Below are 22,341 nucleotides of genomic sequence, written 5' to 3'. Positions count from 1 at the left end.
GGCCACCGCTGCCCCCGGAGCGGGATGCGGGACGTGTGGGGGCTGGGCCGGGAAGGAGGCGGCCTTGGAGCAGGAGAGCTGGTCCCAGTATCGTCAACTGCCGCCCTTCCCAGTCCGGGCCCGACCGGGATGGGGAAGCAGCAGGAGCGGGGAGCAGGCAGTGCCCGCGGGCCGCGGGACGCTCCGGGGTGACCGGGAGGGTGTCCCGGGGGGGTGGGCTCCGGGGGCGGGTGCCACAGGCCTCCGAGGTGCTGGGGGGAGCCTAGAGGGGGGGGGAGCTGCTGGGGTGTCCCGCGGGGGGGTGTGGGGGGAGTGGGGGGGTGTGAATGGGCACCCCCAGCCCCAGGGAAAGAGCCCAGTGAGGCCGCCCCGCCCGCCGCTATCCCCGTGCAACGCCCGCGGGACCCCGCCCCGCCCGGCCCCCCCGAAACCCCCCGCCCCGCCATCCGGGCCCCGCCCCCCGCTCCTCGCGCTCCTGCCCCGCCTCCCGGGCCCAATCTCCCCGCCCCACCGCATGGGCCCCGCCCCCCGCCCCCGCCTCGCCCCGCCTCCCGGGCCCGGCGCCCCCCCCATCTGCCCCGGTCCCCCCGCCCCGCCTCCCAGGCCCGGCCGCCCCGCCCCGTCCCCCGCCCCGCCCCCCGGCATCCCCCGCCCCTCCTTCCGGGCCCGGCGCCCCCCCCCATCTGCCCCGGTCCCCGTCCGCCCCGCCCCCCGGCACCCCCCGCCCCGCCTCCCGCCCCGCCCGCCGCCCCGCCGCCCCGCCTCCCGCGCCGGCCCCTTCCCGTCCCGTCCCGTCCGTCCCGCCCCGGCCCCTTCCGCGCCGCTCCGCTGCCTGCCGGGACGCGTAGTCCCGCGGCCCCGCGCTGCTCCGGCCCGCGCCAGGTCCGCTCCGCTCCCCGTCCCGTCCCGGTCCCGTCCCGGTCCCAATCCGCTCCCGCTCCGCTGCCGGCCCCGCCGATGGCTCCGCGCCCCCCGCCTGTTGCCCGCTCCCTCCCCCGGTTCCGCCTGTTGCTCCGCGCTCCCGGCCCGGCCCCGCGCCCGCTGCGCTCCCGGTCCCGCGGGGAGCTGGGAGGGGGCGCGCCCGGGGTGGGCAACGGGCCCCGGCGGGACACGGGGGGACACGCGGGTGTTAGCGCGGCGCAGGGACGGGATGAGCCGCTCGGTAACCCCGCCCGGGCAGAGCGCGGCTGCCTGTGCCGGCTGCCTGTACCCCGCTGCGGGACCCCGCTGCCTGCTCCCCCCGCTGCCTGCTTCCCTCTCCGCCCTGCTCCCCTGCTGCCTGACCCCCACCTGCTGCCTGTAAGCTGCTGCCTGTGAGCTGCTGCCTGCCCCGTACCTGCTGCCTGTAAGCTGCTGCCTGCCCCCCACCTGCTGCCTGTAAACTGCTGCCTGTGAGCTGCTGCCTGCCTCCCCCTGCCAGCCCCCCACCTGCTGCCTGTAAGCTGCTGCCTGCTCCCCTGCTGCCTGCCCCCCACCTGCTGCCTGCTCCCCTGCTGCCTGCCCCCCACCTGCTGCCTGTGAGCTGCTGCCTGCCTCCCCCTGCCAGCCCCGTACCTGCTGCCCGCTCCCCTGCTGCCCGCTCCCCTGCTGCCTGCCCCCCACCTGCTGCCTGTGAGCTGCTGCCTGCCTCCCCCTGCCAGCCCCGTACCTGCTGCCTGCCTCCCCCTGCTGCCTGCCCCCCGCTGCCCACCCGTTGTCTGCCCGCACCCCTCTGCCCTGCTCTGGAACCCGGGTTAAAGTCCACCCAGGATCACAACTCGCTGACAGAGGCTTTGAGCCCTGCACCCCATCCCTGCCTGTCCGCGGGGTGCAGGGCCCACCCGTGGGGCTGGGGTTCGTGGGTCCCTGAGGGCAAACCGGGGTTTGGGATGGGGGTCTTGCGGGTGGGAGAGGAGGGGACGGTGTGAGCTCCTCCAGCGCTCCTCCCTGCCGGCCTTTGCCTCGCCGGGGCTGCCTGGCTCCCCCGGGCTGTCACCCCAACCTGCTCCCTGCAGGACCCCCCCCGCCCGGCGCTGCCCCCCGGCCCCCTGTGAGCGATGGAGGCAGATCCCACCCTGCGGCTCCGCGTCTTCGACCTCAACTGCTGGTGAGTCCCGAGTTCGCCGGGGCTGCATGGGTGGGTATGGGGGCACCTGCCCCGGGAGAGGGGTCCCGCCTTGGGGTCACCTGTGCGTCCCCTTCGTTTCGGGGTCACACCACTCTCCCAGCACCAGAGGGTCCCGAGATGCCTGGCTGGGTGGTGCCCCCCATCCTCTCTGTGCCTGCTCCCCCCGGAGACGGGTCCCCCATTTGCACCCCCACCAGGGATGAGCTGCCTCGGTTCTGCAGGCAGGACGAGCTGTCCCCAAACAGCCTCCCTGCATGTCCCCATGTCCCCACATGGCCCTTTCCCCTTCCCATCTCCCCCAGTCTGCATCCCAGCTGTACCAGTACTGGGGCCCACTCTCCCCCATTTTGGGTCCTGGCGTGCGCTGACATCACCCTGTCCCCCCAAGCTGTGACCCCCACCCCTCTTGGGCAGGGCCATCCGCTACCTGAGCAAACGGCGGCAGGAGCGTGTCCGGCTCATCGGGGACACGCTGCGCCGGGAGGGCTTCGACCTGGTGCTTCTCCAGGAGGTGAGAGCAGCCGCGAGCCGAGTGCGCCCGCTCCCAGCCCGGGAGATGAGCCGAGTGCGCCCGTTCTCAGCCCGGGAGATGAGCCGAGTGCGCCCGTTCCCAGCCCGGGAGATGAGCCGAGTGCGCCCGTTCTCAGCCTGGGAGATGAGCCGAGTGCGCCCGTTCTCAGCCCGGGAGATGAGCCGAGTGTGCCCGTTCTCAGCCCGGGAGATGAACCGAGTGTGCCCGTTCTCAGCCCGGGAGATGAGCCGAGTGCGCCCGCTCCCAGCCCGGGAGATGAGCCGAGTGCGCCCGTTCTCAGCCCGGGAGATGAGCCGAGTGCGCCCGCTCCCAGCCCGGGAGATGAGCCGAGTGCGCCCGCTCCCAGCCCGGGAGATGAGCCGAGTGCGCCCGTTCCCAGCCCGGGAGATGAGCCGAGTGTGCCCGTTCTCAGCCCGGGAGATGAGCCGAGTGTGCCCGCTCCCAGCCCGGGAGATGAGCCGAGTGTGCCCGCTCCCAGCCCGGGAGATGAGCCGAGTGTGCCCGCTCCCAGCCCGGGAGATGAGCCGAGTGCGCCCGTTCTCAGCCCGGGAGATGAGCCGAGTGCGCCCGCTCCCAGCCCGGGAGATGAGCCGAGTGCGCCCGCTCCCAGCCCGGGAGATGAGCCGAGTGCGCCCGCTCCCAGCCCGGGAGATGAGCCGAGTGCGCCCGTTCTCAGCCCGGGAGATGAGCCGAGTGTGCCCGCTCCCAGCCCGGGAGATGAGCCGAGTGTGCCCGTTCTCAGCCCGGGAGATGAGCCGAGTGCGCCCGTTCTCAGCCCGGGAGATGAGCCGAGTGCGCCCGTTCCCAGCCCGGGAGATGAGCCGAGTGCGCCCGTTCTCAGCCCGGGAGATGAGCCGAGTGCGCCCGTTCCCAGCCCGGGAGATGAGCCGAGTGCGCCCGTTCCCAGCCCGGGAGATGAGCCGAGTGCGCCCGTTCTCAGCCCGGGAGATGAGCCGAGTGCGCCCGTTCCCAGCCCGGGAGATGAGCCGAGTGCGCCCGCTCCCAGCCCGGGAGATGAGCCGAGTGCGCCCGTTCTCAGCCCGGGAGATGAGCCGAGTGCGCCCGTTCTCAGCCCGGGAGATGAGCCGAGTGCGCCCGTTCTCAGCCCATCCCACTGTTCTCCAGGTGTGGAGCGAGCGGGACTACCGCGACCTGAAGGCGAAGCTGGGAGGCTGCTACCCCTTCTCCCACTACTTCCGCAGGTGAGAGGGGCCAGGCCAGCCCCCCGGGGATGCCCGTGGGGCAGTAGCAGGGCTGTGCCCCATCCTCGGTGTTTGTCACATGGGGAGATGAGTGCGGGTGCTGTGGGTCACCTCTGTCACCGTGCCTGGAGGGTGGGATGCTCATGGGAGCACAGCGGGACACGGGGCTGGGGGGCGGCAGAGGTTGGGGGCACCATGTGTCCTCACTGTGCTTTCCGCCTCCCGCAGCGGGGTGATCGGCAGCGGCCTCTGCGTCTTCTCCAAGTTCCCCATCCTGGACACCCTCCTCTACCAGTACTCGCTGAACGGGTACCCCTACATGGTGAGTGGGGCGGGGGGCACGTGGTGCTGCGGTGTCCTGCCCCACGGAGCCTCACCGGCCCTTGCCTGCTCCTCTGCCCCTCCGGCAGCTCCAGCACGGGGACTGGTTCTGCGGCAAGTCCGTTGGGCTCGTCATCATTAAGATCTCCGGGATTATCTTCAACGTCTACGTCACCCACGTGAGTGACCCAGGGAAGGACCTGGCACTGGGGGCGGAGGGGGCATGGGGATGATGGGGAGGGGGGGACAAGTGGCCGTACCCCTCCTTTGCTGTCCCCTTGCTTTAAGCACTGCTCTGCGCCATCTCTCCTGGGGCTGTTTAATGAAATACTGCTCTGGAGGGGGGCTGGGGTGGCGGGGAGGACAGGGACCCACAACTTGACGTGCGGTGGGGTGAGCATCTCAGGCTGATGAAGACTGAGGGGTTGGCCAGACCCCCAAGGGGACTGTCTAGAGGGGCTGGGGTGGGTTTGCAGGGAGCCTAGGAGCAGGGCAGGTGCCAGCATGGGGGTCATGGCTGCTTTGCCCCCCCTCCCCCCCCCCACCCCTTCTCGCCAGCTGCATGCCGAATACTGCCGGGAGAAGGACGCCTACCTGCCCCACCGCCTGGTGCAGGCCTGGGAGCTGGCCCAGTTCATCCGGTGAGCAGCCACGGGGTGTCCCACAGGGTCCCCCTCCGGCAGGTCCCCAGAGCGTGTGTGGTCACCCCTGCCCCTGGGGCTTGCACTGCAGAGAACTCCCAGTTGCACCAGTCCCAGTCAGGAGTAAGGCTGGGGAGCACTGGGAGGGGGGGTCCCAGTCACCCCAGTCCGGTGCGGGGCAGGGTGGGGAAGGGAGCTAGCTGTCCCTGTCCCCACAGACACACCTCAAAGGCGGCCGATGTGGTGCTGCTGGGAGGGGACCTCAACATGCACCCCGAAGACGTGGGCATCCGGCTGCTGCGCGGCTGGACGGGGCTGCGGGACGCCTTTGCTGAGGCCACACGCTTTGAGGTGAGGGGCAGGGGGCGAGCAGGGTCCTGTGGCGTGCCAAGAGCCCCCCACCCACCCAGCTGCTTGGTCTCAGGGCTGTGAGGACGGCTGCACCCTTGTCCCCAACAACTGCTTCACCGTCAAGGCAGAGCTGCTGCCCTTCCCGCTGGGCATCCGCATCGACTACATCCTCTACAAGGTAACGGGGGGGGGGGGGGGGGCCCTCGGCCACCAGCTGTGGGTGGCACGGGGGGAGGCACCCTCATGACCCCCCTGTCCCCTCCCCCAGGCCATCTCCAGCTTCACGGTGAAGTGCGAAGAGCTGAAGACCACCACGGGGACAGCCCCGGGCATGGACATCCCCTTCTCGGACCACGAAGCTGTGATGGCAACGCTGCACATCCAGAAGCAGGGACAGGCTGTGGGTGCCGGCCTCGGCGCAGCTGGTGAGGTGGTGGGGTGCTGCTGGGGTCCCCCATGTGCCAGGAGGGCTGGGGGGTGGACTGGTGGAGCTGGATGGAGCTTTGGGGGATGTTTTCCCCTTGCTTAGGGCATCCCTTGGGGTGCTGCATGTGGAGAGGCGCATGGGCAGGGCACAGTGGTGGGGATGGGGAGAAAAAGGGGTATTGGGGCGGGGGATCCCTGCTGAGCTGCCCCTGTCTCCCCACAGAGCTGACGCTGGTGGACGTAGTGACGGAGGCACGGACGGAGGTGGGCGTGGGGCTGCGGGCAGCGCAGCGGCAGCGGTACTCCGCGGGCAGGATGGCCGTGCTGGCCGCGCTGCTGCTGCTGCTGCAGGCAGTGGCCGCGCTGGGTGTGCTGGCGGGGCTGGCTGCTGGGCAGCCCTTCCCCAAGCTCTCCTTCTCCCTGCTGGCCTTCCTCGCCGTCGGTGTCCTCCTCCTCTCCACCGGCCTCCACCTCTTCCACACCATGGAGGTGAAGATGCTGCAGGGCACCGAGGAGCAGATGCGGATGGCGCTGCGGGTGCTGCAGGAGCGGCTCAGTGATGGCTGAGCCGGGGCTGTGAGTGTCCCACGATGTCCCCTGGCCCCATCCTGGCCCCTTTCAGTCCCTTTTTCTAGTTGATGTCTGGTTTTAGGTGAGCAGCACTGCGGCTGGCTCGGTAGCACGGGTTTGACAGCTGCCTCTGCGTAAAATCAAGATTTTGGGGGTAGATTTGTTGCATATTGACCCCCATGGGAACCACGGAGGTGGGTTTTAATTGCTGGGTTTTTTTAAAATACCCTTTCTACCTGGAGGGACCTGCTGGCATGGCTGGGGGGCTCGTGAGGCTCAGCCCCCCCCTCGCCTGGGGCAGCCGTGGGGGCTCCCAGTGAGAGCTGGCGGCTGCTCCAGCAACCAGCTTTGAGTCAAATAGAAAATAGAAAATAAAAGATGGTATTTTAGCCCTTGGTGCCGGGCTGGGGAGGCTTTATTCGAAGGGAAGGGGGCTTGCAGCAGGATGGATGGGCTGGTACAGACACAAGGAGGAGGATGGAGGCACTGGGGGGGGGGAGATGGGATGAGGCTGAACGCTGGGGGGGGTATTGCTAACAGAGGAGCCCCCTGCCCGACACAGCTGCGCTGCCATAAGCACCATTTGGCCGTGGAGGCCCACAACAACCAGGGCCTCCAGGAGGTCTGAGAGGTCCCTACAAAGGCCAGCGTGGCATTGCCAAGCAGGAGAAACCCCAAAGGGGCAAGGACATGGCCACCAGTGTCCCTTGTCCTTGATGTCACACAGTGATGACCCTGGGCACAATCCCCTTGGGGGAGGTGCTGGACAAAAAGTCCCTTCCCTGGCCCGGGGGGCCTTGCAGGGGGGGTCTGACCCTGGGTTCCTACAGCTGCTGGGGACAGTGTGGATGTGGCACCTGTGGTGGGATCAGCCCCATCTGTCGCTGGCCCCACTTGCAGAGCCAGATGTCCCTGGACGACGTGGATGCCCTGGGTTAGGATGGATGCTCCTGGAAGAGGTGGAAGGTCCTAGGCTGGGATGGATGCCCTGGGTTGGGATGGATGCTCCTGGAAGAGGTGGAAGGTCCTAGGCTGGGATGGATGCTCCTGGAAGAGGTGGAAGGTCCTAGGCTGGGATGGATGCTCCTGGAAGAGGTGGAAGGTCCTAGGCTGGGATGGATGCTCCTGGAAGAGGTGGAAGGTCCTAGGCTGGGATGGATGCTCCTGGAAGAGGTGGAAGGTCCTAGGCTGGGATGGATGCTCCTGGAAGAGGTGGAAGGTCCTAGGCTGGGATGGATGCTCCTGGAAGAGGTGGAAGGTCCTAGGCTGGGATGGATGCTCCTGGAAGAGGTGGAAGGTCCTAGGCTGGGATGGATGCTCCTGGAAGAGGTGGAAGGTCCTAGGCTGGGATGGATGCTCCTGGAAGAGGTGGAAGGTCCTAGGCTGGGATGGATGCTCCTGGAAGGTGGAAGGTCCTAGGCTGGGATGGATGCCCTGGGTTAGCATAGATGGCCCCAGCTTGATGGATGTCCCCAAGTGCCTTCCAGGGGCTACTCCTGCCACTGCCCCTCCACATTTGGCATCTCCGCTGTGACCTGCCTGCGGTGGCCACGGTCACATCCTTGCTGCTGGGAGCAAAGCCCTTCGGCGCCCAGGACACAGCGCTGGGCAGAGCGCGATGAGCCACCTCTCCCGAGGCAACCTCAGCTCGAGCACGAGGGGCTCAGCTGGGCCAAAATGCTTTCAATGCCCCAGCCGAGCCTCCGGGCAGTGTCCCCTTGGCAGGGTGATGGCTGTGGGACCTCCTGCCCTGGGTGACACCGCGCTTCCCCATGGGGCTTCTTCCTCCTGTAGCAAAGCCCAGGCAGAGCCGCCGCAGCCCCCGTGTTTCGTAGCCCCCTGCAAATCTCGTTTTCAAGCAAGCACAAGGCAAAGGCAATCCAGCCAAGCGCGGGGACGCCCTCTCTGCACCCCAAAACCAGGGTGCTCCTTGGTATCTCCCCACACGGACGTCCACCAGCGGGTCTGGCCCCTCCACGGCAGGCTTCGGCAAGCAGGGAGCTGGATGCGCAGCTGGTGCTGAGGCATCACCACCTTCAGAGGCAGCTCAGGGTGATGCTCAGCTGGCGGCGGGGGGGACAGCACACCACTCCTGTCCCCCCCCCAGGGAGGAACCGGTGGGTCCTGGGGCCACAAGGATCAGGCCCGCATCTCACTGAGCCGCTTCTCATCCTGGATGTGGATGAGGACGTTGCGTTTGTTCACCACCTCCAGCAGCTGTGCCAGGATCTCCTTCTCGGCCACGCGATCCGCAGGTGTCTTCAGGGATTCTGTGGGAGCAGGGGGCTGGAGCAGGGCTGGGGGGGGGGGGGGTCACAGCCCCGGCCCCACTCCCTGCGCTGTGCACGGGGATGACCCGCAGCACGGGCTGGCGCTCACCCTCCTTGTTCATGTAGCACCGGAGCTTCTGGTCAAGCTGCCACTGCTGCTCCTCCAGCTTCAGCTCCTGCACACTGCAGGGAGGGAAGGGGGGGGGGGCTGGGGTGAGCTGAGCCCCCATGCCAGCCAGGCAGCATCCCTCACCCCCCCCCGAACCTTACCTGATCATGAGGTCTGACTCCTCGGACATCAGGCTGTTCTTCTGCTGGACCAGGTACAGCAGCTGGTTCATCCACTGCGTCTTCTGGTCGGTCGGGGTCCCTGCAGGGCACGAGGGGCGTGAGGGGTGTGCAGACCCCCCCCTGGTCACTGGGGTGACAATGCCCCATCAAGCCTGGCCTTACCGTCCTCATTCCGGAGTAACTTCTCCAGCTTGATGCCCTGCTGCTCCAGCTCCCGGAACGTCACCTCGATCTCCTCCAGCCGCCTCTGGATGGTCTGTGAGGGAAAGGCAGAGCTCACCTGTGGGCCAGCACCTCCTGGCTCGTGGCTACCAGCAGCAGGATGGAGGGGACGGTGCCAGGCTGGGGACCCGGCTCTGCCCCATAGGGCTACCTGGGCTTTGCAGAACCGCTTCATCTGAGCTTCCCTGGCCCGGCGGGTCAGTGTGCGCTTCCAGGTGGGATATTTCTCCTCTTCCCCCAGGTCCAGGCCCTGTGAGGGGACAGTGACACGGGCAGGGGGTCAGTCCCTGCGCTGGGCACCGCCTGTCCCAGCAGGAGCCCCAGCCAGCACCCCGGCTGGTGGGGCCAGTGCTGCTTGGGGAAAGCACTCACCAGCTCTGCCACGATGCCAAGGTCTGTGCCTTCCTCCTCCTCCTCCTCTTCCTTCTCCTCCTCGCTGTCGCCCTCCAAATCTGCCCCCCAAAAAAGAGCCATTTTGGGCCAGTGCCTCACGAGCAAAACGTGGGGGATGTCATGGTACCAGAGGGACCAGGAGCCCTGCTTGGCCAGAGGCTCCAGCTTGTTGCCACCTACCTTCCTCCATGGCCATTCCCTCCTCCTCCTCCTCCTCCTCCTCCTCCTCCCAGGCACCTTGTCCCTGCCACAGGGAAGGGAGGGCCTTGGGTGCTTGGAGCCACCTACGAGCTGGCTTGGGTGGTGGCTCAGGCTCTGCTTCACCGGTGAGGGTCAGCGTGGACAGTTTGAGCTTCTCCAGCGGCGTGAGGACGATCTTCCTCCTGCCCCGGCCCTCCTCACCCTCTTCCACCGCCCCTTGGGGCTCCGCTTCGGGACCCTCCTCATCCCTCACATCTCCCTCGTGCTGTGCCAGCAGCTCTTGCTCTTCCGAGTCATCACCATCCTCCGCTGCCCCAGGCTCTTCCTCCAGCTGTGGGGCTGCTGGTGGGGGCTGCAGGGGACAGGGTGCCCCCTCCTTGGGGGACACACATGGGCTCCCAGCATCCAAGGGCAGGTGGGCAGCAGTGGCATCCTAGGGCAGAGCCAGCAGCGGAGGGGTGATGCAGCACGGGGCCGTGCCAGAGCATCCCCCTCCACCTTCTGCTTTGCCTCCATCATCTACAGGCATTTAGTGACTTACCCCATTGGGCAGCGCCGGGGGCTCCTCCTGCTGCAGCTCCATGCTGGATGGAGTGGGGTAGTGAAGCGAGCAGTAAAAATGACCTGAGGGGGCCCCAAACCCATGTGATGACCTGCAAGGTGGCGAAGCCTTGCCCCCGAGCATCCCCTCTCCCCAAAACCTGCCTCACCGTCCTCCTCGTCGAAGGCGTAGTCGCCCAGGCGCAGGGTGGCCCCGCACCGCCGGCACTGGAAGCAGCCGCGGTGGAAGAAGAGTCCCTCGGCGCTGGCTCGCTCCAGGATGTAGACGCGGCGGCCGCAGAAGTAGCAGGCGTCGCTGCTCTCCCCACGGGCTGATGGCTGAGGGGGGAGAGAACAGGCTGGGGTGGCACCGGGGTGCTGGCCCCCACCCCTGCCCAGGGCTTTGCCAGCAGCCCAGGGGGCTCAGGGGGGACTTTGTCCTTCTTGCAGAGGTGGGTCTGGGCGCTCGGGACGGGTTTGCTGGCACCAGCAAGGGAGCGGCAAGTCTTGGCTCCAGAAAACCAGTTAGGTCAGGAAACAGGCAGGGAGGAGCCGGGAGCCCGTGGGCGTTTGCTTGCGCAGCCCCAGTCCCAGCCCTTGGCTCGGTCCCACCAGCTGCTGGTGCCCCCCAAGCACCCACCTGCCCAGACCTGGGCCCCCCACCACCCCCCTGGGGTGACACGAGGACCGACCTGCCCTGGATCCATCATGGTGGTTTGCAGCGGCTCATGGGCACCGTCTGGAGTGTCTCCATCCAGCCCCGTGTCCAGCTACGAGCAACCCGAGGGGAGGGTCAGCCCCCCACTCTCCCCCCGGGACAGATGCACCCCAGAGAGCATCCCTGGAGGCAGCCGGTGCAGACCCACCTCAGCATCCCTGCGGATCCTCTTGGCCTCAGCATCCTTCTGGGCACTGTCCTGCAAATGCAAAGCGGGCGGCTGGGATGGAGAGGGGGACGTGGTTTTGGGGGTGTCACAAGTGGCTGGGTGGGGATCCCTCACCTGGGCACGCTTGTGTGTCAGGTGCCGGCTCTTCTGCAGCTTGCTGAGGAAGAGGATGGCCCCTCGTGTGCCACGGGGAGAAAGCGGCTTCTTGCTGATCTCCTCTGCCTCTGCACAGAGGGGACATGGCCATGATGGTGGGGCCCAGCCTACAGAGGAGGGGGCACCCAGCCAGCCCTGGTGGGGCTTGGGATGGGAGAAACCCCCCCAAAATCTCCCACCTGGAGTGGTCTTGAAAGCTTCATAAAACTGGCTGAGGTAGGTGATGAGCCCCAGGCGGTCGGGCTCTGTCATGGTGGCCATCTCGATGCTGGAGAGGACGGGCTGGATCCCCAGCTCCTGCTCTGCCATGTCCAGCATCATCTGGTGGGTCTGGATGGAATCCTGGGGGTCCACGGCATTAAAGTCCCTGTGGTGAGACACGGGTGCTGTCAGGGTGGGCTCCACAGGGTGGGGGTCCCAGGGGGGTCCTGGGCACTCACACCAGGTCAGGACGGAAGCGGTGGACGAGGGCGCAGAGGGCCAAGCCGCTGGTCCAGGAGGTGGTGAAGTTGGTCACGGCCACGCCGCGGTACCCGGCTGTGCTGGCCTGGCACCAGCTCAGCAGCTCTTCGTAGGCGTCTCCGGAGACCGCTGGGGAGGCAGCACGCATGTCCCCATCCCAAAGCGGCAAAGGACACCCTGCCAGCCCCCTCCCCCCACCCAGAATCCGTGCTTTAGTGGGGAAGGAGTCCCATGGGAGTGATCCAAGGCCCCCCCCCATGCACCCCCACCCCCCCAAGGCTCAATAAATGGGTTAATAAAGTATATATCAATATTTCATGGCTCAGCATCAATGTGGGCCAGAAGAAGGGGGACAGCCCCCCCCCCCAAAAAAAAAAGGCGGCTGGGGGGCCATGGGCAGAAGGAACGGAAACCAGTGGTGCCACCAGGATGGAAACGCAGCCGCTGCTGGGAGGAGCGCGGCAGCCAGCTGGACACTGGCCAGGGCTCAGGAAAAGAGGGACGGGGAGGAAAATCAGGGCAGGAGCAGCTCTGGGAGGAATGGGGGTCCCGCTGCGGGGGGGGGGGGGCAGGGGAGGACCAGTTGCTCCTACCGGTGCTGAGCCGGTTGTCACTCTTCCTTTTATGGTCCACCTCCACCATGCCCACGAGGTAGAGGTCCCGGACCTGCCGATGGGGACATGTCAGTGACAGGTCACCACCTGCACAGTGCCAGCAGCACCAGGCAGGGAGCTGGCCCCGGCAAGGGGGACACCTGGACCCCCCCCAACACCTCCCCGGAACCACCCACACCCACAACGGGTAACGCATTAAATGTCCTGAGGACCAACAGCTTCAGCCTCACACCCTTTGGGGACAGGGGACAGAGCAAATTGGTGTCACCCTGACCAGCGGGGGGGTGGGGGCTGGGTACCTGGCTGGCTTTGATGGACTGCAGATTGATGTTGGGGTAGCGTGTGGCCGGGTCGATGCTGTACTGGCTGATGTTCTTGTTGGTGTTGTCCGGGGAGGTCTGCGAGAGGAGCTGGTAGATGCTCTCCCTGGATGCAAGGGACAGGGCTGGGGTCATCCTTGCCCTCTCCGGAATCAGCCCAGCGGGATGGGGACACTCACCTCTCAGCCAGCACCTCCAGCGGGGGGGTCCCTGCTGCCCACCGCCGCACCATCCACGCCGCGTCGAAGGCGGCCAGGAAGCCCCTGGCCACGCCGGTGCCCAGCGGCCAGAAGGGCTGCGAAGGGAAAGGCAGAGCTGGAGCTGGGGGCTGGGAGGGGGCTGGGAGCTGCCGGGCTTGGCCAGGGATGAAAGCAGGGAAGGGCGGTGGGACGCGCAGGTGTCTCCTCCCCAGCCGGTACGGCTGCGTCTGGGCAGGAACTGGGCTGCTCCTCCACCCCGAGCACACCCCAGATCGCCGGGGGGGCTGGGGAAGGGGGTAACCCCACCAAAGCATCCCACACCCCAGATCGGTGGGGAGGGGGGGCTGGGGAAGGGGGTAACCCCACCAAAGCATCCCACACCCCAGATCGGTGGGGAGGGGGGCTGGGGAAGGGGATAACCCCACCAAAGCATCCCACACCCCAAATCGGTGGGGAGGGGGGGCTGGGGAAGGGGGTAACCCCACCAAAGCATCCCACACCCCAAATCGGTGGGGAGGGGGGCTGGGAAAGGGGATAACTCCACCCCACCAAAGCATCCCACACCCCAAATCGGTGGGGAGGGGGGCTGGGAAAGGGGATAACCCCACCAAAGCATCCCACACCCCAAATCGGTGGGGAAGGGGGGCTGGGGAAGGGGGTAACCCCACCAAAGCATCCCACACCCCAGATCGGTGGGGAGGGGGGGCTGGGGAAGGGGGTAACCCCACCAAAGCATCCCACACCCCAGATCGGTGGGGAGGGGGGGCTGGGGAAGGGGATAACCCCACCCCACCAAAGCATCCCACACGCCAGATCGGTGGGGAGGGGGGCTGGGGAAGGGGATAACCCCACCAAAGCATCCCACACCCCAGATCGGTGGGGAGGGGGGCTGGGGAAGGGGATAACCCCACCCCACCAAAGCATCCCACACCCCAGATCGGTGGGGAGGGGGGCTGGGGAAGGGGGTAACCCCACCAAAGCATCCCACACCCCAGATCGGTGGGGAGGGGGGCTGGGGAAGGGGGTAACCCCACCAAAGCATCCCACACCCCAGATCGGTGGGGAGGGGGGCCGGGGAAGGGGGTAACCCCACCAAAGCATCCCACACCCCAGATCGGTGGGGAGGGGGGCTGGGGAAGGGGATAACCCCACCAAAGCATCCCACACCCCAGATCGGCGGGGAGGGGGGGCCGGGGAAGGGGGTACCCCCACCAAAGCATCCCACACCCCAGATCGGTGGGGAGGGGGGGCTGGGGAAGGGGATAACCCCACCAAAGCATCCCACACCCCAAATCGGTGGGGAGGGGGGGCTGGGGAAGGGGATAACCCCACCAAAGCATCCCACACCCCAGATCGGTGGGGAGGGGGGGGCTGGGGAAGGGGGTAACCCCACCAAAGCATCCCACACGCCAGATCGGTGGGGAGGGGGGCTGGGGAAGGGGATAACCCCACCAAAGCATCCCACACCCCAGATCGGTGGGGAGGGGGGCCGGGGAAGGGGGTAACCCCACCAAAGCATCCCACACCCCAGATCGGTGGGGAGGGGGGCCGGGGAAGGGGGTAACCCCACCAAAGCATCCCACACCCCAAATCGGTGGGGAAGGGGGGCTGGGGAAGGGGGTAACCCCACCAAAGCATCCCACACCCCAGATCGGCGGGGAGGGGGGGCCGGGGAAGGGGGTAACCCCACCAAAGCATCCCACACCCCAGATCGACGGGGAGGGGGGGCTGGGGAAGGGGGTAACCCCACCAAAGCATCCCACACCCCAGATCGGTGGGGAGGGGGGCTGGGAAAGGGGATAACCCCACCAAAGCATCCCACACCCCAAATCGGTGGGGAAGGGGGGCTGGGGAAGGGGGTAACCCCACCAAAGCATCCCACACCCCACATCGGTGGGGAGGGGGGCGGGGGAAGGGGGTAACCCCACCAAAGCATCCCACACCCCAAATCGGTGGGGAGGGGGGGTGGGAAAGGGGATAACCCCACCAAACCATCCCACACCCCAAATCGGGGGGGATGGGGGGCTGGGGAAGGGGGTAACCCCACCAAAGCATCCCACACCCCAGATCGGTGGGGAGGGGGGGCTGGGGAAGGGGGTAACCCCACCAAAGCATCCCACACCCCAGATCGGTGGGGAGGGGGGGCTGGGGAAGGGGATAACCCCACCAAAGCATCCCACACCCCAAATCGGTGGGGAGGGGGGGCTGGGGAAGGGGATAACCCCACCAAAGCATCCCACACCCCAGATCGGTGGGGAGGGGGGGGCTGGGGAAGGGGGTAACCCCACCAAAGCATCCCACACGCCAGATCGGTGGGGAGGGGGGCTGGGGAAGGGGATAACCCCACCAAAGCATCCCACACCCCAGATCGGTGGGGAGGGGGTCGGGGAAGGGGGTAACCCCACCAAAGCATCCCACACCCCAGATGGGTGGGGAGGGGGGCTGGGGAAGGGGATAACCCCACCAAAGCATCCCACACCCCAGATCGGCGGGGAGGGGGGGCCGGGGAAGGGGGTAACCCCACCAAAGCATCCCACACCCCAGATCGGCGGGGAGGGGGGGCTGGGGAAGGGGGTAACCCCACCAAAGCATCCCACACCCCAGATCGGTGGGGAGGGGGTCTGGGGAAGGGGGTAACCCCACCAAAGCATCCCACACCCCAGATCGGTGGGGAGGGGGTCTGGGGAAGGGGGTAACCCCACCAAAGCATCCCACTACCGGGATTTGGGGAGACTGCCCCCCGTGATGGGGTGCACCGGGCAGCCCGGTGCGAGAAGCGCCTACTGAAGGGGAATATATTGCAAGCGACGTATCTTGCAGGGAGAGGGGAAACTGAGGCACACAGCGGTGCCGCACGGAGGACCCTCACCTCCACCAAGCAGTCGCCCACCAGCCCGAGGAGCAGGCGGGCGCCGTTGTGCTCCCGCACCAGCGCCGCGTTCTCCGAGCGCGTCATGCAGGTGAAGTCGAACATGTCGACGTCTGGCAGGTCCCGGTGGTTGAGGGCAAACTCCAGGTCGGGCAGGGAGTAGTTGGTGGAGAAGTTGGCGGCTTCTTTGGCGTAGCTGAGGAGGGCATCTCGGTTCACGTTCTCTGGGGACAGGAGGCTCTCGATGTCCGATTTGTCCTGCAGGGATGGGGTGAAGCTGGCTGGGGGGCTTTGCCCCCCCCCCCAGTCTGGGCGCAGCCTGCTCTGGGGTGAAGCTGTGCCACCAGGCTTGGGGGCTGTGAGCCCCCCCAAAGGATTTGTTCACGGCAGAGGCGACAGGCGCCGAACCCCCACCCCCATCCCAGGGGTACGTGGTCAAACCAGCACCCAGACCTGCATCCCACCCTCCAGGCTTTCAGCTGCTGATTGCTACGGGACCCGGGGGCCGGATCCTGCCCTCCCCACCTGCAGGATGACGCCCTTCTTGAGCAGGCTCTGCTTCTTGGCCGTCATGACGAAATAGTGAGTGTCATCCTTATAGTAGACGATGTTTTCCAGATCGATGCCTGGGGATGGGGAAGGGGCTGAGCTGAGCCACCAGGAGCCCCCGCACCAGCTTCAGCCACCAAACGTCCCCTGGAGTGGGGTACCACGCGGGGACACGCATCCCATCACACAGGGGACATCCCAGGGCTGAGCCTCCGGTTGCATCAGGTGGGGACAGGGACCCCCCAGCCCCCCCCCCTACGCCGGGGCTGGGACCACCCACCTGTTTTGTTGTAGAGGTTTTGGAAGAACTTCTGGTTGTAGATTCGGGCCACGCCGCTGATCTCGGCCACCTCCACCTCAGCCCGGGTGTGCCGGTTGATGAAGTTGGTGGTGATGCCGATGGCCAACTTCCCCCGTGTCTCCTTCCGCTTGAACCCTGGGGGATGGGAGAGGCGTGAGCCCCCACCCAGCCCCCCATACCAGTCCCAGGGATGCAGGCACCCACTGCTGTCACCTTCGGGGACAAATTTGCCACCGCCAGCGGAGATGAGGACGTCGAACTCGTAGTGGCTGAGGGGAGAGGAGCTGGGCTGCAGCACAGCCCGCCACCCACCTGTGGGGAGAGGGACAGTCACCGGTGTGCTGGGTCTCAGCTGGGACCTGCTCTGGCAGGGGGGAGGATTACACCTCACCCCCCCACCCCCCTCAAAGGGCATGCCCTGGGCTAGCAGAGGGAGCAGGGGGCTCAAAGCAGCCACCCACAGCCCTGCCCTTGTCCCCAGGGATGCCACCTACCCCACAGTGATGCCACCTACCCCACAGTGATGCCACCTACCCCACAGTGATGCCTCACCCTGTCCACCTGCCTTGCCCGCCGGGGGGGTGAGCCCCTTGAACTGCACGTTGATGTGCACCTCCACCCCCAGGAGAAGAGCCACCTTCAGCAGGATCAGCTGGAGCTGCCGGATACCTGGGAAGGGAGAGGGGCGCTCAGGGCTGCACCCCCGCTCCCTGGCTCCACAAAGTGGGGGCACCCCGGGGGTACGGAGCTTGCCCTGCCACCCCCACCCCAAAACTCACTGATGTGGTCCAGCGTGCCGGTGCAGAACTGCCCGTAAAACTTCTTGGCGCCCAGCGCCCGCAGGTCGTGGATGGTGAAGGGCCAGAGGTGCAGGACGTTGTTGCGGGAGAAGGAGTCCCGCTTCTCCAGCAGCACCACGCGGGCGCCCAGCAGCGCCAGCTCGATGGCCACCCGCAGCCCGCACGGGCCGGCCCCCACCACCAGGCACTGCGAGGGGACGGGCACCCCCCAAAAACGGGGGTTTGGGTAAATCCCCAGGGAGCTCAGCACCGCCACAGCCAGCTTCCCCCTGCATCCCTGGGTCAGGATCTGGCCCTCCCCACTATTCCCCTTTTCCCCAGGCTGCAAGCACTGCCTCTGCCTGAGAAGTGGGAGGGCGGGGGGGCTCCGTGGGGTGTTCCTGCCTCCCCAGCTGCCTGAACCTTGCCTTCATCAGAAGTAATGGCAGCAATTAAAGGGCTCGGGGAGATAAGGCAGGCACGTCTCCCTCCGGCTGCAGCCCAGGCAGGGGAAAATGTCACCAGCAACAGGCTGAAAACCAGGACATGGGTCTGATCCCCTGGCAGCCCCTGTGCAGGGCTGGGGGGACAACGGGACACCAGCAGTGGGGAACAAAGCCACCAGCTCTGGGACAGGGGGACAGAAATAGGGACCCCCAGCCCCATGGGTACATCCTAACCTGGCGTGCTGCTGTCCCCTAGAAAGAGCTTAGCCGGTCCCTCTGCCCCTTTGCAGCCCCCCATGAGGTGTCCGCAGGAAGAAGCAGCTGGGAGGAGGAAGGATGCTGCTGGCTGGGTGACATGGAGGTGGCATCACACCACGGGGAGAGGAGCAGTGTTAATTAACACCCTGCCCCATTAAACCCTACCAACCTCCCACCTGGCACATCCCACATCTTCCCGGGGTTGGGGGCCAGGGTGCCTCAAGGGATGCTCTCACCCTGGGGACAAGGAGGGACCCAAACCCCGTGCCCCGCGTCCCCGGTACCTTAGTGCTGGCACAGGCTGTGCCTTGGTCATAGTCCTTGTGCCCGGCTTTCTTATCCAGCTTGCTCCACAGGGCCTTGGCACTCCAGTAGTTGAGGGCAGCCTTGAGGCCATGGTAGAGCTGCAGCCCCCTGCCCTGCAGCCCCAGCTGCTGGCACAGCTCCCCGAAGCAGCCCAGCACCTCCTGGCACTCCCTGGCACGCAGGAACCTCTCGAAGGTGGCATGGGCAGGGTTGCCCGGCTCGTTGGTTGGCGTGCTCATCCCGCTTCACCCGGCAGCCTGGCGAGGGACAGCAGAGATAAGCGGGGAGGGGACCTTCCTGGAGCCCCTGTCCTCAAACACATCCGATACCAGACCTGGTGTCCCGCTGCCAGGTTTCCCAGCCAGGGGTGCCGTTCGGTGCCGGTGCTACCGAAATCAGGGCTCTTTCTGGCAGTGGCTGGCAAAGCCTCCCCCGGGTGCTGCACCCAGCAAGCCACGGTGTCACCCTGCCACGGTGACGTCAGGGGACGGGACGGGGAGGGCTGCGGTGGCAGCAGGCGGCTTCCTCCATATGGTGTGTACCTGCGGCAGCCAGAGCAGAGCGAGGTGTTTAGAAGCAAAGAGCTGCTTCCTTCCTCTTCACCCTCAGCCTTGCTGGGGGCGGGGGACAGTGTGGGAGATCCTGGCTTCAGGAATGAACCAGAGCTGCCCCCAAAACCAGCAAAAGCCAGGCCTGGGCAGGAGGGAGCAGGGCTGGACCCATCCTGCCAGCCTGGCTTTTGCAGCCCCAGACTGCGACAACTTGCCCTCCACCTCTGCCACCCCCAGCGCTGCGGAAGCAGATACGCACAGAGGAAGTACCGCTGGGGAAACCGAACAAAAAGCCAAACCACGGCACAAACAGCCCCATCGCACCACAGAACCCATGGGAGGAGGGGTGCAGCGCATGCCTCCGTGGGCACCCCAACATCCCCCCACATCCCGGCACCTCCCAGGGGACCAGCACTCCTTGCATCTGCCTCCCGCTCCCAGCACCGTCCCCCAAGCACCATCCCACGCCACCCTTGCCAGCCTGAGCATAAAGCACAAAGCTGTGCCCTTTCCAGCTGTTGTCACCAAACCCCAGGGCTGGAAAATCCTCCCCCTGCCTGGCAAAGCAGCCGGCGGCGCCGTGGCACTTCCAAGGAGGAAGCGATGGAAAAGCTCAGGAAGCCAGGGCGCTCCTACCTTTGAACCATCACTCTTTGCCCTTGCACTGCTCAGCGTTACTGGCAGGCACGTGGTGGCACCCCGAAGGTGGCAGGTGGCACCCCGAAGGCGGCAGCCAGCCCCGCAGCAGGATGCTGGGGGGGGGAAGGATGACACATCCGAGCCAAGCCACCTTCCATGGGGTGGAGGAGAGGAGCTGTTTAAGCCTGGGCTTAAGTTTGGGCTGGAAAGCGCAAATTCTAGCTGGGTTTCAAGTTCGGTCTCGCTCCGGCAGCTTCCGGACACCCACGAGTGCTTTGCAAAGCACTTCTGCAGGTCACCTTCCCGCACCAACACCACAGGCAGGAGGAAATCCTGGCGCTTTACCCTCTTCCTTGCTGGGCAGACGCAAGGATAGAGCATCCAGCCAGGCCAGAGCTGGCACCCACCGGTCCCCAAAGCGGCAGCACAGGGACAGATGACACAACCGATGCGTTCGTGGCAGGGCTCTGAGAGCTGGGGACAGATTTCTGCTTTCCCCCCTGAGCACTTCCAGCCCTCTGGCCCTGCCAGCAGGACAGAATGAGCCTGGGGAAACTGAGGCAGCACTGCAAACCTCACCGGAGGGTGCCAGCACGCTGTCCCATCAGCCACCCATCCTCCTCCCACGGGAGGATGCCCAGGCAGCCCCGCTGGGTGGCCGGGCTCCAGCGCCCTGTGCTGCCCAGGCACAATGGATTTTCCCCCGGGAGCTCACGTTACCCCATTGGCACCTGCCAAGGCCACCACGCAGCAGCCCCAGGGTGATGGGGCAAAGGCAGCTGCCCAGGCTGGGAGCACCCACTCCAGCATCACCAGGCCCTGGCTCCAAAAAAAAAAAAACCTAACATCTTAAGGTCTTGATTCCCACCAGACATGGTGCCGGGGGGAGCGTGCCGCCCAGGAAAGCTTTCCAGCCCCAGCACTTTGGCAGGGAGGCTTGGAGGAGGCAGAACAACAAGTCCTGTGTTACACCAAGTTTCCTATGGAAACGATGCTCATGCCAGCACACCACGTCCCCTTTGGCACACTCAAACCCCCAGACAATTGCAAGCAAGGACAGACACCCCCCCCACCACCCCCCAGATACTCAGCTCCTGCAGCTTTCATGCAAATAAAGAACTTTCAGCCCACAAAGGCCAGTGCCAGTGAAGGCGGGTGCAGGGCCAGGCTGCCTCCAGCTCTGCTCTCCCCAGGAGCTCCTTTTGCATTTTTTCTCTTAAAACTGCTCCTCCAAGCTGGAGGGAGGAGGTGGGGAGGTTGTGGCCAGCCCTGACTCAGCTCCTGCTGGCTCTGGTTGGGGTGGCTGCAGACATACCTACAGGGACATCACCCGGCACATGTGGAGCATCCCTGGGGCAAGGACACCCCAACCCACTTTGCAAATCGGGGTCTCCCCCCTGCCCTTGCATGGAGAGAAGCAGCCCCTTGGGAGATGCGGCAGGGGGGTGGGTGCTGGGCTGCTGGCGAGCTCACGTGTCTTCCAGGCACGTGGAAATGGGGTGGAAAAGGACGCGGCTCCATACGCAGCGAATGAAAGCTGGGAGGATTTCCAGCAGCAGCAGCAGATCCCCTTCCAGCTGCGCTGGCTCCCAGCATGGACCAGGCTGCTCCGGGTCTGGGGTCCTGCCTAGAGACCCCCGGGCTGAGCTGCTGAGCCGGGCTGGACCCTGGGAAAGTCCTTGCAGCAACTTTGGGGATGGCCCCAAGGTTGGTGGGCAGGATGGAGGGTTTCTTGTGGCCGCTCAACAGCTTGGCCAAAGATCTCGCTTTCGATCGCTGGCCGAGCCGCGCTGGTGCCGGGAAGGGGCGAAGGCAGCGGGCGCTGCTCTTCCCGGCGTTACTGCGCTCAGGAATGGGACTGGGCATGGAGATGGCTGTGGCCGACCCTGTGGAAACCTGCCCTAATTTGGCTGGGTTCTAATCCTTGGAGGGAGGGGAAAAATCCCTGTCGGCTCCTCTGCTTTGAGCTGGGGCTGGGGGCGCGTGGGCACAAGCCCCCGGCACGGAGCTGGGGGGAGAAGGGCTAAGGCGAGGGGACAAACCTGCCACCAGGGCAGAGGCTGACAGCTGCAGGGACAGGGTGTCACGGTGGAGGGGGTTCCCTTTCAAGGGTGAATAAAGCCCCCCTGGAAAGCACACGCCAAAATCCCCCCCTGGGAGGGCAGCACCCAGCCTCGGCTCCTGCAGCCGCCGCCGCAGAAGTGGGTGCTTCTCCAGGGAGTTTTGGTGTCGCCCTTTGCAGGGAGGGGATCCACAAGCCACAGCCCTGAGCAGAGACAACACTGGGGGGGTGCAAACCTCCCCCCCTCCCCCCTTTTAGCTGCTCAGCTTTGCCTCCCTTGCCCAGCACCAGCTCCACCAAGGGAGCAGCCGAATTTTGGGGTGATGGGAAGTCTGCTCACGGCCAGGCTTTGCTCCCACATCTTTTTCCTCCTCCTGCTTCTCCTTCACTCCAGCCACAGCCATGCCCACGGGGTCACCAGGAGGCACGTCTTGGGGTACAGTGGTGAACCCCAGGTTCGGTTACCCAAATGTACCTGGGTCTTCACCCCCGGCACCGGGGCTGGTGAACACCTTCCCCAGCCTCAGCCCTGGGATGGGGCACAGCCCTGGCCCCCCAGCTGGGGCTCACTCCTAGGGGTCGGGATAGGGTAAAAGCACTTAGCAAAGCTTTTCCCACCTCATCCCACCCCACTCGGCACCGGGAGCACTGGTGGTACTGGGAGTGGAGCCCAGGAAGAGGAGTGGAGGCTGCTCTCTTTTCCCTTTGTCCCAGGGGGGAGAAGAGCCCGGGGGATGGAGGGGAAAAGCAGCACAGATGGGGCGGGGGGACCCCGCTGCCCTCCGGCGAAGCTTTGGGGAGGGGGCAGCCACAGACAAAGCAGTACCCCGCCACCGAGCATCCCTGGGACATGCAGGACCGGCACGGCGGGGCTG

At 66.2% G+C, this 22,341-nt stretch overlaps 2 protein-coding genes across 5 annotated transcripts; one reads left to right on the top strand and one right to left on the bottom strand.

Moving 5' to 3' along the window:
* The first annotated feature begins 775 nt into the window (after positions 1 to 775).
* Positions 776 to 6,547, top strand: SMPD2 (sphingomyelin phosphodiesterase 2). Of its 3 annotated transcripts, none has more exons than XM_040616614.1 (12): positions 776 to 882; positions 1,995 to 2,086; positions 2,522 to 2,618; positions 3,765 to 3,841; positions 4,070 to 4,163; positions 4,252 to 4,341; positions 4,721 to 4,803; positions 5,022 to 5,154; positions 5,228 to 5,332; positions 5,423 to 5,579; positions 5,804 to 5,905; positions 5,936 to 6,547. In XM_040616614.1, the coding sequence occupies exons 2-12, from the start codon at positions 2,037 to 2,039 to the stop codon at positions 6,145 to 6,147; spliced, it is 1,200 nt and encodes a 399-aa protein (XP_040472548.1). In that variant the 5' UTR covers positions 776 to 882; positions 1,995 to 2,036; the 3' UTR covers positions 6,148 to 6,547. The 3 variants fall into 3 exon arrangements, with proteins under 3 accessions (XP_040472548.1, XP_040472547.1, XP_040472546.1); XM_040616613.1 differs by having other exon boundaries at positions 5,804 to 6,156; positions 6,233 to 6,547; XM_040616612.1 differs by having other exon boundaries at positions 5,804 to 6,547.
* MICAL1 (microtubule associated monooxygenase, calponin and LIM domain containing 1) lies at positions 6,533 to 18,764 on the bottom strand. Of its 2 annotated transcripts, XM_040616610.1 has the most exons (25): positions 18,549 to 18,764; positions 18,193 to 18,471; positions 17,205 to 17,412; positions 16,978 to 17,094; positions 16,639 to 16,737; positions 16,405 to 16,560; positions 16,101 to 16,201; positions 15,576 to 15,833; positions 12,686 to 12,801; positions 12,486 to 12,612; positions 12,166 to 12,238; positions 11,551 to 11,701; positions 11,290 to 11,477; positions 11,069 to 11,178; positions 10,934 to 10,984; positions 10,760 to 10,837; positions 10,238 to 10,406; positions 10,069 to 10,151; positions 9,507 to 9,960; positions 9,306 to 9,385; positions 9,085 to 9,183; positions 8,874 to 8,967; positions 8,691 to 8,790; positions 8,530 to 8,603; positions 6,533 to 8,420 (listed from the first exon to the last, which is right to left on the bottom strand). In XM_040616610.1, exons 2-25 carry the CDS (start codon positions 18,451 to 18,453, stop codon positions 8,290 to 8,292), a joined length of 3,378 nt encoding a protein of 1,125 aa, XP_040472544.1. In that variant the 5' UTR covers positions 18,454 to 18,471; positions 18,549 to 18,764; the 3' UTR covers positions 6,533 to 8,289. The 2 variants fall into 2 exon arrangements, with proteins under 2 accessions (XP_040472544.1, XP_040472545.1); XM_040616611.1 differs by lacking the exon at positions 10,760 to 10,837 and having other exon boundaries at positions 18,549 to 18,650.
* Between the last annotated feature and the right edge of the window lie 3,577 nt (positions 18,765 to 22,341).

The sequence above is a fragment of the Falco naumanni genome, chromosome 17 (assembly GCF_017639655.2).
Source record: "Falco naumanni isolate bFalNau1 chromosome 17, bFalNau1.pat, whole genome shotgun sequence".
NCBI lineage: Eukaryota > Metazoa > Chordata > Aves > Falconiformes > Falconidae > Falco > Falco naumanni.
The sequence above is the reverse complement of the archived record's forward strand: the minus strand, read 5'-3'. Positions and strand labels throughout refer to the sequence as shown.

Coding starts and splice junctions, on each gene's coding strand:
- SMPD2 (XM_040616613.1), top strand. CDS start 2,037: ATGGAGGCAGATCCCACCCTGCGGCTCCGCGTCTTCGACCTCAACTGC. Junction 2,087..2,521: donor GTCTTCGACCTCAACTGCTG/GTGAGTCCCGAG, acceptor CCTCTTGGGCAG/GGCCATCCGCTACCTGAGCA. Junction 5,155..5,227: donor CTGAGGCCACACGCTTTGAG/GTGAGGGGCAGG, acceptor GCTTGGTCTCAG/GGCTGTGAGGACGGCTGCAC.
- MICAL1 (XM_040616610.1), bottom strand. CDS start 18,453: ATGAGCACGCCAACCAACGAGCCGGGCAACCCTGCCCATGCCACCTTC. Junction 10,407..10,759: donor CCATGATGGATCCAGGGCAG/GTCGGTCCTCGT, acceptor CTCCCCCCTCAG/CCATCAGCCCGTGGGGAGAG. Junction 9,961..10,068: donor CCCCGGCGCTGCCCAATGGG/GTAAGTCACTAA, acceptor GCTCTGCCCTAG/GATGCCACTGCTGCCCACCT.